At 39.0% G+C, this 14,021-nt stretch overlaps 1 protein-coding gene across 1 annotated transcript in view; it reads right to left on the bottom strand.

Moving 5' to 3' along the window:
• Positions 1–680: 680 nt before the first annotated feature.
• Positions 681–14,021, bottom strand: part of LOC143299028 (clathrin interactor 1-like) — a 49,435-nt gene continuing 36,094 nt past the window's right edge. The window contains 3 exon segments of the mRNA XM_076612113.1: positions 681–3,833; positions 4,052–9,228; positions 10,957–11,352. Of these exon segments, the coding sequence (XP_076468228.1) occupies positions 9,095–9,228; positions 10,957–11,352 (530 nt within the window). The 3' untranslated portion in view covers positions 681–3,833; positions 4,052–9,094.

The following is a 14,021-nucleotide window of genomic DNA, read 5'->3' on the forward strand; positions in this document are numbered from 1 at the left end:
CACATGTAAAAATAACACAATAAATAAGAGACTGGTGCAAAATTATCTTTTTTTCTGAGCATGTCAAGACCATGATAAATGGACACATAATTAGGCAAAACAAACATGACAAGTGTTTCAATAATTACATTATGACTGATGAACAGCCCTTCATAATTATCAGTTATGGATGAATTAAAAAGATAATAAACGAATACAGACATGCCAGAAATAAATACAGGTACATCATAAATGAACACACATATTTCATAAATCTACTTCCCTGTAAAACCAGCTGCTATAAAGGAAAAGCGCTTTCTTAAGTTGTGTGGAGCTTAAACTAACAAGCTTAGAGTTTGAAGTTTGAAGCCTGGGAAAGACCATTTTTATAATATTCAAGTTCTCTTCCAACACAAGTTTGGTTTTGCATACTGCTCTCTCCATTTTACTATCTATTACTCCTGATAAAAAAAAAAAAGTGTATTATTATCAAAGTTATCAATAGTAAAAAGTATCATGCGGCTGGCAATTTTGTTGAAAACTGCACCTGCCTCATTTTGTTCCTTAAACAATATTCATTCTTTGTGCAGATTTGTGCTTTGAGCCTGGCAGTTGATCAGGACAGGTGTACAACTCAATGTCCACAACAGCAATGTACCCCACGAATACCTCACTACTTCTCAAGTCAACCTACAACACACTACTTTTTGGCCTTTTATTCACACAAAAATAGTAACAAGATTAAGTCCCCATATATACATAGAAAAGTAGAAACATGTTCTAAGACTTGATTCACACATTCGCAGGAGGCACTTTTACCTTGACCACAGACTTTCACACGTTTCTGCGCAAAAAAAAAAAGGAAAAAATTCTCACAGCTATCTCCTTGAGTTTACCAGGAAACACAAACCAAATACATAAACCAAAGGAAAACATGAACTCTATGTGGTGGGAAACTTTGTGTGTGGACACAAGTAGAAAAGTTGAATGATATAAACACACATTATATTTTGAAACCATGTCCGAGTGACTTCCCAGCCATCAGAGACAACTGCTACTATTAACTACAACATCCACGTGGGTCTGACTTCAGTGAAGTCTGATGACAAGTAATTTGAATGAATTTCAAAGTTCCTGCACATCATTTGCAAGCACGTGGAGAGATCAGCCTCCGATTTCAACAGGTTTCAAATTTTCTTCTTGCTTTTAAGTCAAATAATGTTCCCATTTCACAATGTCAAAAATAAAACTTTACAAAATGCTGAGTTAGGTTGTCTACTGCATGACTAAATCAGCTTTTTTCACGACTAACACTAAAATCCATCAATCCCACAACAAACAAAAAAATACCTACAAAAAAAGCTAGCAAATCACAAGTTAAGCTTGCAAAATAAGTGCATGTAAGATTTCAGTGACAATCATGTTCATCTCTTTCCAACCAACAAAATGAAAAGGTGTGATAAATCATAATGTACCATGAATCCAGGTGTGAAACGCCCTTCCTAGTCAGGTGATTCCTGACACTAAACTCACAGCCAACTGCCCAACTCAATGACGTCTGACATGATTAATTCCTGAGACAGCCTACAACTGACCTCATGGACCCACTGAGTGACACCCCGCAAGGAACAGGTACACATAGAACTTCCACTTTTAAACAACACAAACACAAATTGTCATGCTTCAGATATCATATCACAACAAAGGCACTCAGAAAAAAAGGACAGCTAAATACCTTTTTTAAGTCTAACGACACAATTCTTTTTAGCTTGTTTCAAACACACACACTGAAGACTTACTCTGGTGATTTTTTAAGCTTCAAGAATGTTTTAACAATAATGCAAATAAAGATGTTACCACTCTAACTTTCTTCACAAGAAGAACGAGCATATTATCTGCAGCGAATTAAATAAATCCACCACTGTGACATACAGCAAATGATGTGAAAATGGTGGTTAAGCTCCAGATTAAGAACAGGGCTCCATTTTCTGGGGATCAGAATCAAAACTCTTTTTCATGACCGTACAACCTAAACTGAGGTCAAAGTTAAAGTAATCAGTTAATCAAACATATTTAAGATATACCCACTGGTCCAAGCCATGTTTATCAGTCCAGCAGTTTGTGAGAATTCCACACACACACACACACACACACACACACATGACACACAAGGCTCCCTTTAGCATAGTTTCTTCACCCTCAGTTCCAAGAACTGAAAAAAAAAAAAAAAAAACGAAAGAAAAGTAAAAGGATGACCATCCAGTACACATTCTGTCATCCTCACACAACCCATCCTTTGTACACAATCTGAATGATTTACATGTGTATAAATCATGCAGCAGTGGACCAGACAAGAAAGCCAACCACTGAATACTGACTTCCAAGTGGTCAGGAACTTGCCTTACCAGATGCATAGATTCCAATATTCATCAGAGTAGTAGAATACACACAAAAACTTACATTCCTTCTCAAGAACATCATATATTAAATCTGTTACAATTTCAAATCAAAACTGGTACATCAATTTACATGTCAAATCAACATTTACTGAAGCTTTACAATAATATAATCATCTTCTGTTTCTCTTCCATTCAGACCAAAATTACAATATATACATTTATCTTGTTACATTCATACAGAACTTAGAATATATGATTAATTTCTTACATTCATTTAGATATACAGGTACACAACATCCATTTCCCAAAAGGTTTTCATGCATATTCAATTATCGTAAGTAATGTATTTTTTTGCAATAAACAAAGCCTAAAACAAACTCCATGAACATGATCACCTTATTTACTCAAACTAGTGTGCCTTCAAATTAATTGGGTTTTTTTCTGACATGTATCAAAGAAGCGCATGCAGATGCAACACACACACACACACACACACACACCTCTACACACACACACACCTACACAAACACAACCAAATCATAATCAATTCAGATGGACTGTCAACACTTGTCAACAAAACAAAAGATGTATCCAAGACTTTCTGCAAGGTTGTTCATTCCTAGGACTTTCCCATCCTTGTACAGTTTGGATCAAACAATGTTTGATCATGCAAGAGGAAGAACACGGAGGAAGAGTTCACTTCTCACGTTATCATCAATACATGCCTTCCCCTATCACCCTGACTCTCTCCCTCAAAGAATTAAACAGCAAAAACCACAAAAAAAAACAAAACCACACACACAAAAAAGTGCTAGTGTTCATGCATACTTTGGGCCATATTTGTATTTGTATTTCTTTTCATCACAACAGATTTCTCTGTGTGAAATTTGGGCTGCTCTCCCAAGGGAGAGTGCGTCGCCATACTACAGCGTCACCCATTTTTTGTATTTTTTCCTGTGTGCAGTTTTGTTTGTTTTTCCTATCGAAGTGGCTTTTTCTACAGAATTTTGCCAGGAACAACCCTTTTGTTGCCGTGGGTTCTTTTACGTGCGCTAATATACCCATCCTGCATAGCTGCACAGTAACCACACACGGTTTTCTCCTTTGTTGATAACCTTGTGCAACAGTGTAACTTCCTCCGCTAACCCTCCTCCCCTCCCCACATGGAACCAATGCAGATGAAACACCTCCCCTCGTGGAACCAATGCAGATGAAACACCTCCCCTCGGGGAACCAATGCAGATGAAACACCTCCCCTCGGGGAACCAATGCAGATGAAACACCTCCCCCTCCCCACGTGAAACCAATGCAGGTGAAACGCCTCCCTATGTGGAACCAATGCAGATGAAACACCTCCCCTCGGGGAACCAATGCAGATGAAACACCTCCCCCTCCCCACGTGAAACCAATGCAGGTGAAACGCCTCCCTATGTGGAACCAATGCAGATGAAACACCTCCCCTCGGGGAACCAATGCAGATGAAACACCTCCCCTCGGGGAACCAATGCAGATGAAACACCTCCCCCTCCCCACGTGAAACCAATGCACCTCCCCACATGGAACCAATGCAGATGAAACACCTCCCCTCGTGGAACCAATGCAGATGAAACACCTCCCCCTCCCCACGTGAAACCAATGCACCTCCCCACATGGAACCAATGCAGATGAAACACCTCCCCATGAGGAACTAATGCAGATGAAACATTTTAGGAATATAAACTTTCTACTTGTTAGACACAGAATGGTCTTCTAATAACAATGATCACATTATACATATATGTATGTATGTATATATGTATATATATAGATAGATAGATAGATAGATAGATAGATATAGATATATATAGTGAACTTTCACTGTTTTTTGTTTCATTTTGTTTTTGTTATTTTTTTAACTGATAATTGTACATTCAAGTGAGGCTGGTAGAAAGGATATCTGCCGACTGAAGCCCACCCCTCCCCCTCCCCTGCCTCCCTCTTGTTTCCTCTTTTACTCCTCATCAAGAGAAGTGTGTGCCTTAAAAATGATGTCAAAGTTGGCAGGAACTGGTACTGATTTTTTCCACTCCCTCCCCTCAACTGACCACATTCCATTCAAGAAGCAAGTTTACCAATGACAATGAAATGACACGGCATGATGTAAACATAAATGCAACCATTTGTTAAAAGAAAGGAAAATTGTATTCAACAATCTTAATTTTGTTTTCCTAATTTGGAGAATATACATTGAAGGGGGGGGATGAGGATGGAGGAGTTTCCTGTAAATCTTGAAAAAAGGAGAAATGCGCAAAACCGAATTACTTCTTATTATTTTCATAATACAAAAATAGGACAAGTAATCCTGGAAGAGAACACTTTTCACACACAGGAGACTGAGGAAAGCCTGCCACACATGGCAGCTTTATGAAAGCATGTTCCCAACATGTGTGCAAGTCTAAACATGACTAATGACTGCTGACCTTCCCATGTCAATCCACTGTGGTCGGCTGGGCTCTTTCATCCAAGCCAAACTGAACTGACCTGATCCAAACCTTCCACTGGAAAGCAGTACCCAAGAAGCAGGAAGCAAGGGAGACATTGCCATGCTCCTCTGCCTCCCGGTCTGTGATGGCCATGCAACACTGACAGCGTGTTGTGAGCTCAGTTCACACCTGGTCACTCTCGGCAGGAGTGGTCAAGTTTGTTTGTAGGCTGGGAGTACAAGTCACCAGTCACCGTTTTCTGAGAGGGGTTGAGTGATGGCAGGAGTGGGAGGCAGTATTAAAATCATTCCGTATCCAGTTTACACGCAAGAACGTTGACAAGAGATTCAATCACATCTGTCAGCACTGTTAACATATGCCTGTCCCTAAACATTACTTTTAATGTCACATATTTACCATGACTCACCAGCACTGTTTTTCATAGTGTTGCAGTATTTTCAAATGCAAGTCACTGAAAGACACCATTTCCAAGACCTCTATCAAAAGCATTTTTCTTCTTTTTCTTTCATTTTTTTGTTTTTGCATCACTAAAACTATTTAAAAAAAACAGGTGAAGTATTTCCAGAATGGAATCATTATTTTCATTTCATTTTTCTATTTCTCTATTTGTGGATAATTGAAATTTGTCATTTCCAAGAAATGGGAGGGGGGGGGGGGGAAATTATATGTCACACTGCATGAGTTGAAACTATTCACTTGGTATTTATATCAGTACATTCAAATCACCTTTAAACAAAAATTCCTGTTTCTCTTCACTTCCACATCAAGATTCTATAAGCAGCATTCAAAAACAATGACACATAACAGAAAAAAGCAATAGTGAAACAAAAAAGCATAGCCTGCACCTAACTCCCACTTGGTTCATATACAAAAATTAGAAATATTCAGCAACAAATCTATTACATCCCTGTATAAGTTATCTGACTAGCAAACTTTCATATCATTGAATAATCACAATGGTGTTAATAACACAAATATCAATATTAAACAGAAATCCCGCTGAATATTCAAACTGGGGTAAATAACACAAATATCAATAATGAACAGAAATCGTGATATTTGTTAAAAATCTATGTACGTCAAAACACCTATTTACTCTGGCATTTACACACCACATGAAAGTATGTAAATTCTGACAACCATACAGACATAAAAATGCAATGGTTTAATGCTGATCATAATCTATCATCTACATGCTGGAATTTGTTTTCTTGAGACCAAGACTAAAGTAAAACCCTGCAGCAATTTGAAATAATTTAGCTTGACATGGCTATAATCCTACATTCACTGTTAGCGGCTAGCCTCAATACACATTCAGAATTATTAAAAATAAATGAGATTTTCCAGACTTTGTTCGCTAGATACTTCTTTTTTCAATCCTACTCTTTGCAAGTGAAATAAATGATAATAAATCTTGTTCCTATTTATGAAAAAAAAGAATAGATTTGTGTGTGTGTGTGTGTGTGTGTGTGTGTGTGTGTGTGTGTGTGTGTATGTAAAAACCCATTGAAATTCTCAAATACTGCTAAAAAAATAATTCATGAATGACAGTTAATGCCCCTGATCAACTTTTTAGGACAGTGTTCAGGAGGCAAACAAAAACCCTTTCCATGCTAAGTCTGCAACTATTGAAACTCCCAAGGAAAATCACAAGAAAGATAAAGCTGCAGGCCCTTTTTTTTTGTTTTTGTTTTTGTTTTGCATCAGAAATGCAGACACCACGCACCAACAAGACATGAATTTCAACAACACTCAAGTTACACGACGGTGAAAATATAACAGGTGGGAAAATCCTTTACAAGCAGCACACTAAGGCAAAGTTGGAACCATCATCATTCATCTGTATCTCAGCTGCCTTAATTGTCCTCAATCATCCACAGCTCCATAATGTAACACATAACTGTTACGGGAAACTGGCACTCACAATTTCTCTACATAAAAAATGAGGATGAGTGGATGGATAAGTGATTCAAACAGAAACGGTGTGTGTGTGTGTGTGTGTGTGTGAATGCATACATATACCTGTTCTTCAGATGTTTTTCCAATAATCACACAAAATGAGTTGATGAATAAATAATTCAAAGAGAAAAAAGATTTTAAAAAATGCAAACATGCTCACACATACATATATACCTGTCACGCAGATGTGTTTCAAATATCACACAAAATAATGAGTTCCAGCCACAACAAAACTTCTTTAGAATGTTCCAACTGAATACAGAAGAATACAGAGAACAGTCCACTGCCATTACTTGTCTAACCAACTGTGTGTGTCTCGGCACTATGAGTCATCTGCAGTCATCCAGGGCCCTTCATAGACATCTTTGCTTTACAGTCCATACAGTATTTGCATACTTTTTGATTGGCAACTTCATTCATTTGTTGTTTACACTAATTTAATCAAGTGAAGGATTTTAATGCTGATACACATTTTTCAGTATATGAAGTTTGTAAGCCACAAAAATATCACTGATGAAGTCATTTTGACTCCACCACATATTAGTGGTAGTTCTTTGCATGATGCTTTGGAGACACACACACACACACACATACACACACACATTGGGTATTTTTGTTCTTTCAAAGTAACTGCTTAGAAAAAACAAACAAGTGATAATCGAGAATGTCCATATACAGCTTACTTTCTTTTTTTGTTTTGTTGAAGTGAGTTATAACTTCTTTTTTTCCCTTGCAGTTCATGTTTATGCTCTTTGGCACATGATCTTTGTCACATGTTCACAGCTCACGTCTCAATATCAGTGAGTTCATGCTCTTTTAGTTCTACACATCTTTCTTAAAATGTTCCCGACTCATTATTTCTGAGGTATTTCATTTAATATAAAACTCACGGGTGCAAACCTACCTTCAAGATACACAAGCTTCAAGCAGTCGCTGCCCTGATTATTTTCTCTTTCAAAATAAATTAACAGATAAACACAATTCTTTAAGACATAAAGTGTGAGTGCTACCTGTCTTCATCTATATTTCTGAAATGTGAAATGACTGTCAAGTGAAGTCACTAACACGCTTACAAGTAGTGCAACATTTAAAGTGATAGTGAAGATAAAAATGTCTTAATGATTTATGTTCTGACAGAAACTTCCATTTCTTCCATTATCTGTGTAATACTATTTGATATATTTCGAATTGTTTCTGTTAATCATTCAATATAACTGTGGCTTTCTTTATCAGGAAAAGCAAGCAAGTAGCTAACACAAAGATGGTGACAACAAACAGAGACGACTGTGTTATTCTGTCAGGTTGACAAAGGAAGATGTGTAAATCAACTGGAATGGAAAATAAACATCAGCTGGACATTCAGGCACAGGTGAACAGGTGTGACATACCAACAGTGCTCAGCTGAACCTGCAAGCTTTCAGCCACACATAAACCTGACAAGAACTACTCATATATGCCACAGCCAGTCCATACTGTAATTCAGATGTTGTTTTTCAAAGCAACAGTTAACGAAACAACCAAAACCATAGCTGTACAACTTCACAAACTATTACAATGATATGAATGTGAAATGAAAAGATATCACAATGTTTCATGTCTAATACTAGATGTGGTAGTGCCACACTCAAGTCCTGTCACGAACTATTCCAGTGCTATATATTTTGGGGTGTGAAAGGCTATAGTCCCTCATCACAGAGCAAAGAAAGCCAGCAATAATTAAAATCTTGATCCTCGGTAAGCAGACCCCCCAAAGTTCTGCATAAACAATAACTGAATAAGCTGTATGTCAGAATAAAAAAGATCAATACATATCAATCATAATCAAATTTGAGTAACCTTTCATTACAAATGTCAATAATTCAACCATCCAAATACAAGTATACACAATATGCATACATTATCCCAATCTTTATACAGCCGCTAAAAGAAACCAAAATCATATATTAAGCTTAAAGCCTTATAATCTAATACCTGAAAGACGAAACATGTCATGAACTGGGATCCCCAGCTCTTTACCACTCACAAAAAAAAAAAAAAAAAAAAAAAAAAAATCGCTGAAATACTGAAGAATCCTGGAAACAGTACCGCAATATCAACCACTGTGATAAAGAACTGGCAATAAAAAAAAATATATATCAAGTCTTCAACCTGTGGAATGCAACAAGGTAAAAAGGAAAGAGTCACAGCCTGACGAGTCATATGTCCTTGAAGGCAGTGGGAGCACTGTGCACCTGTTTCGCCCACAACAGGAGTGTCATCCCCACCCTCCCATTCTCACTGCTTCACGTTGCCAAAGGATGAGAAAGCCTGGTCCGTACGCTGCTGGAATGATGAGGGTGTGGAGCTGGCTGGCTGGGCTCCCATCATGCCACTGGTCATGGGCCCCGAGGGCATCCCCATGCCGTAGCCTGAAGGCATACAATGACTCTTTGTCACTATGGTTAGTCTTCACTGTTAACGTCATGTCACCACCATGCCGTAGCCTGAAGGCATACAATGACTGTCACTATGGGTAGTCTTCACTGTTAACGTCATGTCACCACCATTCTGTAGCCTGAAGACATACAATGACTCTTTGTCACTATGGGTAGTCTTCACTGTTAACGTCATGTCACCCCCATGCCATAGCCTGAAGGCATACAATGACTGTCACTATGGGTAGTCTTCACTGTTAACGTCATGTCACCACCATGCTGTAGCCTGAAGGCATACAATGACTGTCACTATGGGTAGTCTTCACTGTTAACGTCATGTCATCCCCATGCCATAGCCTGAAGGCATACAATGACTGTCACTATGGGTAGTCTTCACTGTTAACGTCATGTCACCACCATGCTGTAGCCTGAAGGCATACAATGACTGTCACTATGGGTAGTCTTCACTGTTAACGTCATGTCATCCCCATGCCATAGCCTGAAGGCATACAATGACTGTCACTATGGGTAGTCTTCACTGTTAACGTCATGTCACCACCATGCTGTAGCCTGAAGGCATACAATGACTGTCACTATGGGTAGTCTTCACTGTTAACGTCATGTCATCCCCATGCCATAGCCTGAAGGCATACAATGACTTTGTCACTATGGTTAGTCTTCACTGTTAACGTCATGTCACCCCCATGCCATAGCCTGAAGGCATACAATGACTGTCACTATGGGTAGTCTTCACTGTTAACGTCATGTCATCCCCATGCCATAGCCTGAAGGCATACAATGACTGTCACTATGGGTAGTCTTCACTGTTAACGTCATGTCATCCCCATGCCATAGCCTGAAGGCATACAATGACTGTCACTATGGTTAGTCTTCACTGTTAACGTCATGTCACCCCCATGCTGTAGACTGAAGGCATACAATGACTCTTTGTCACTATGGGTAGTCTTCACTGTTAACGTCATGTCACCACCATTCTGTAGCCTGAAGACATACAATGACTCTTTGTCACTATGGGTAGTCTTCACTGTTAACGTCATGTCACCCCCATGCCATAGCCTGAAGGCATACAATGACTCTTTGTCACTATGGTTAATCTTCACTGTTAACATCATGTTGTCATGTCTATGCACTGCCAGGTTTAACGCTCAGTCGCTGTAGTGGTGAATGATCAGTAAGTACAGCATCTCACCATTAACTTGATAGTTTGCAGCGTGGGATACAGCACACACACACACACACACACACACACACACACACACACACACACACACAGAGTCTTCCCACCTGCAAATGAAAGCTAGGCAAAATGACACTCATGAGCTGCTTCTATTTACAGTTTTACAAGTTTTATCTTCTTTATCTTTATCAACCTCAAGTAACTTGAATCATCAGAGAAAGTTATCCACAAGCCATTTGTTTGTTTGCTACCCTTCCTACCTTCCTCTATCGCATACACGCCTAATATTCAGAGAGAACGTTCACACCCAATATTCATAACATTTACAAATAATATTCCTGACATTCACACCTAACATTCCTGACAGTGACTATCACATGCACACCTAATATTCAGAGAGAACGTTCACACCCAATATTCATAATATTCACAAATAGCATTCACATCCAACATTCCTAACACTGACACCCCTAACATTCCCATTGCCCAAGCATGGAACAGACCAGGCGACCCCCAGCACTAACCCATGGACTGGCCCATCATGGGTCGTGGCCCCATCATGGTCATGCCGCTCGCTGGTCCCTGCAGGTTCATGGCCGCCATGCCCTGGTTCACTCCCGCCATGCTGCTTCCCATCATGCCTGGCTGCATTCCTGGATTTCCCATCATGCCTGGGTTTCCCATCATGCCTGGGTTTCCCATCATGCCTGGCTGCATCCCTTGGTTTCCCATCATGCCTGGGTTTCCCATCATGCCTGGCTGCATCCCTTGGTTTCCCATCATGCCTGGGTTTCCCATCATGCCTGGCTGCATCCCTTGGTTTCCCATCATGCCCGGTCCTCCCATGGTGCCCTGAGCCATCATTGGTTGAGTTGCTCCCGACGGTGCTGTCGTCTGCCCGGCCATCATACCTTGGTTCACTGAAAAAAGGACAGGATATCCATCTTTACTCCACTACCGTACTCCCTGCTGGCAAAGAGTGAATAAGAAATGGTTCTGCACAAAGCACTTTTAACTGCATTTGTCATGCCCAGTACATATTGCACACACTTTATATTCATCAGACATATGCTTTTGTGTAAACTCTGAATATTCGGGCTATGTGACAGAACATTAACTACACAGATGTAGGTAAACTAGGCATCACAAAAATGTTAAAACCCTTTGAGTGCCATAGTACGTACTACTACATATGTGCACAATGACATTACCTATGACATCATCAAAAGAAGGGAAATAAATCTGTAAGGCTGAAAGTTCACACACGAATCAAGAGTGGTACATCCTCAGAAACAATTTTATCAGTTTTCGGCAGATCGTTCTGGATGTTAACCAGTTGAGTGCCTATAAGACGTCAGCTGACGTCCTAAAGAAGTGTTGCCATAGTGCCTATAAGACTTACGTCATGCATGTATTTTGATTTTTCCTTTATAAAAGTTTGGTACAATAATATAAACAGACTGAATGGTTAATCTAATGTGTCTGGATTAAAACATGTTATTTGAGTGAGCATTTGTCAGATAGAAACCCCTTTTTTTCTCAATAATAATTGAAACTGGACCACTTGGACGCACATGTAAAAAAGGGTTTGCCACACATGCCAAAAAAACATCAAACACTTCATCAAGTCAGCGGATTTACACAACTTTGCAAGCTGTGCTGATGATTATGTAGGAGTATGACAATGAGGGACAGCAACATTCAACACTTTCTTCAGTCCATCTATTCAATCTGACATCATTTCTGATCAAGTGATGATCATGGTGACTAAAGTGAAGGCGTGGTACTTTCACGCAATTTGAGAAGAGGGGGAGGAGAGATAGAAGAGTGGTGTAAGACAATACGTCGAAGGCCAGACAGAGGGCGGGTAAGGGGGCAGGGCACTGACCTGTCAGTCAACTGTCTTTTCACAGTGATCAACTGCCAGGAATGGCAACAGCCAATCATCCACAATTTCCTTCAGTTTCAGGGATGACAGACGCTAGACGGGAATCACATGGTTTTGGGGTTGGTTTTTTTTGTTGTTTTTTTTACTTTTTCATGCTTTTGTCAATGATCAGTTGACCAAGTTCTTTACAGAGGAGACAAACCAGATTCACACCAAACACTTTGTCGGATCAGTTACAAACAGGAGGAAGGGAATATTACCAAAGTACTCTCTCCTCTAAAGTGGGATACTCGGTGTAAGAAAAGCTTGATGGTTCACTCTGTCTCTGTGAGAGCATGATTGACTTTATCTTGACCGAACCTATATATGTCATTGCGGGGACAGTTATTCACTTACATGACTACACATGCAGTGGTTATCATAAACTTGCAAGCTATTTTACTTTCTTTTACAGGTTTTTATCACACAATGAGCATTTATTTCCAGCTGTGTTTTTTCTTTCTTTCTGAGTATCATTCTGTGGAAGTGAAAACAGAATTTTTTTTTAATGCATAAAATTATCATCTTCACTTTGAAATGCCTGAACAGTTATCTAGAATTTTTTTCAGATAGGGCGAAAAAGCCCAGATTTAGAATCCACATTCATTTTCCCTCACAAAAATGTTTACTTTCACTCTGTATCTCCTGTGGTTTTTGAATGAGAATTCTTTAAATTTATTAGCCCTGAATCCCCAAAATTCATGGGCAAGGGGAGACCACTTTTTACATAACAAAATTCTCTGGCACTGAACTGGTTAATGTAAAGCATCTGCACAGATCCAGGTTTCCCCAAAAATGTCTGTGAAAAAAATGTCTCTGTGAAGATATCCTTTATGTATGAACCTGTTTATTTTGTAAACAAGTCATGTTTTAGCTTATGCACTGAACAGATCTGGTTTACAGCAATTTTCGTCATGTTTAAAGCCGAGCTTAGTAGCGGTCATCTTGTAGGTATTTTACCGCAGAAATTCTGTTTCAAACTGTATTTCTCATTTTCTGTTAGAGGCGTGTTTCTGATCTGGACAATTCTTACAGTTCTTGGACATCATCATTGTCTGGTGTGCTGTTTACACACAATGTTCTAGGCAGTCTCATGTTTGTTCACGGAAATGTAAACCAAAGGCTCTTTACACTTAACTTTTAGCAGGTGTTATTTCCCATAAGTTTGACTGAACACATCTTTCAGTTGTTGAAAATCATTCCCCATTTATTTTTTAACAATTCTGGCCAATCTTGGACTGATATCTATGAGTCTTCTAAAAGATTTTTCTGGCCACTGACTGCTTCATGATCAATCATTCATTCGCAACACAGTGAATCATAAAAATATAAGAATAAAAAAAAATATGCCACTGACTGCTTCATGATCAATCATTCATTCGCAATACACTTAATCATAAAAATATAAGAATTGAAAAAATATATACATATTAAAGCAGGTCATCAAAATGCAACCAAATGCCGATATTACAAGACAATTAACTGCAACTGTGGATCCCACAAAGAAATATACAGCAAGTTGCAGCAAACAAAATGCACTTCTTCCACCACCAGAACACAAAGTGTATTCCTGCTCACATGCGCCTACATACACATGCATACACTTCCTGGTCGTCATTTTCCCACCCATATACAAATAAAGGTCACAATGAATCGAGTAAG

This window comes from Babylonia areolata, chromosome 2, assembly GCF_041734735.1.
Source record: "Babylonia areolata isolate BAREFJ2019XMU chromosome 2, ASM4173473v1, whole genome shotgun sequence".
Taxonomy (NCBI): Eukaryota; Metazoa; Mollusca; class Gastropoda; order Neogastropoda; family Buccinidae; genus Babylonia; species Babylonia areolata.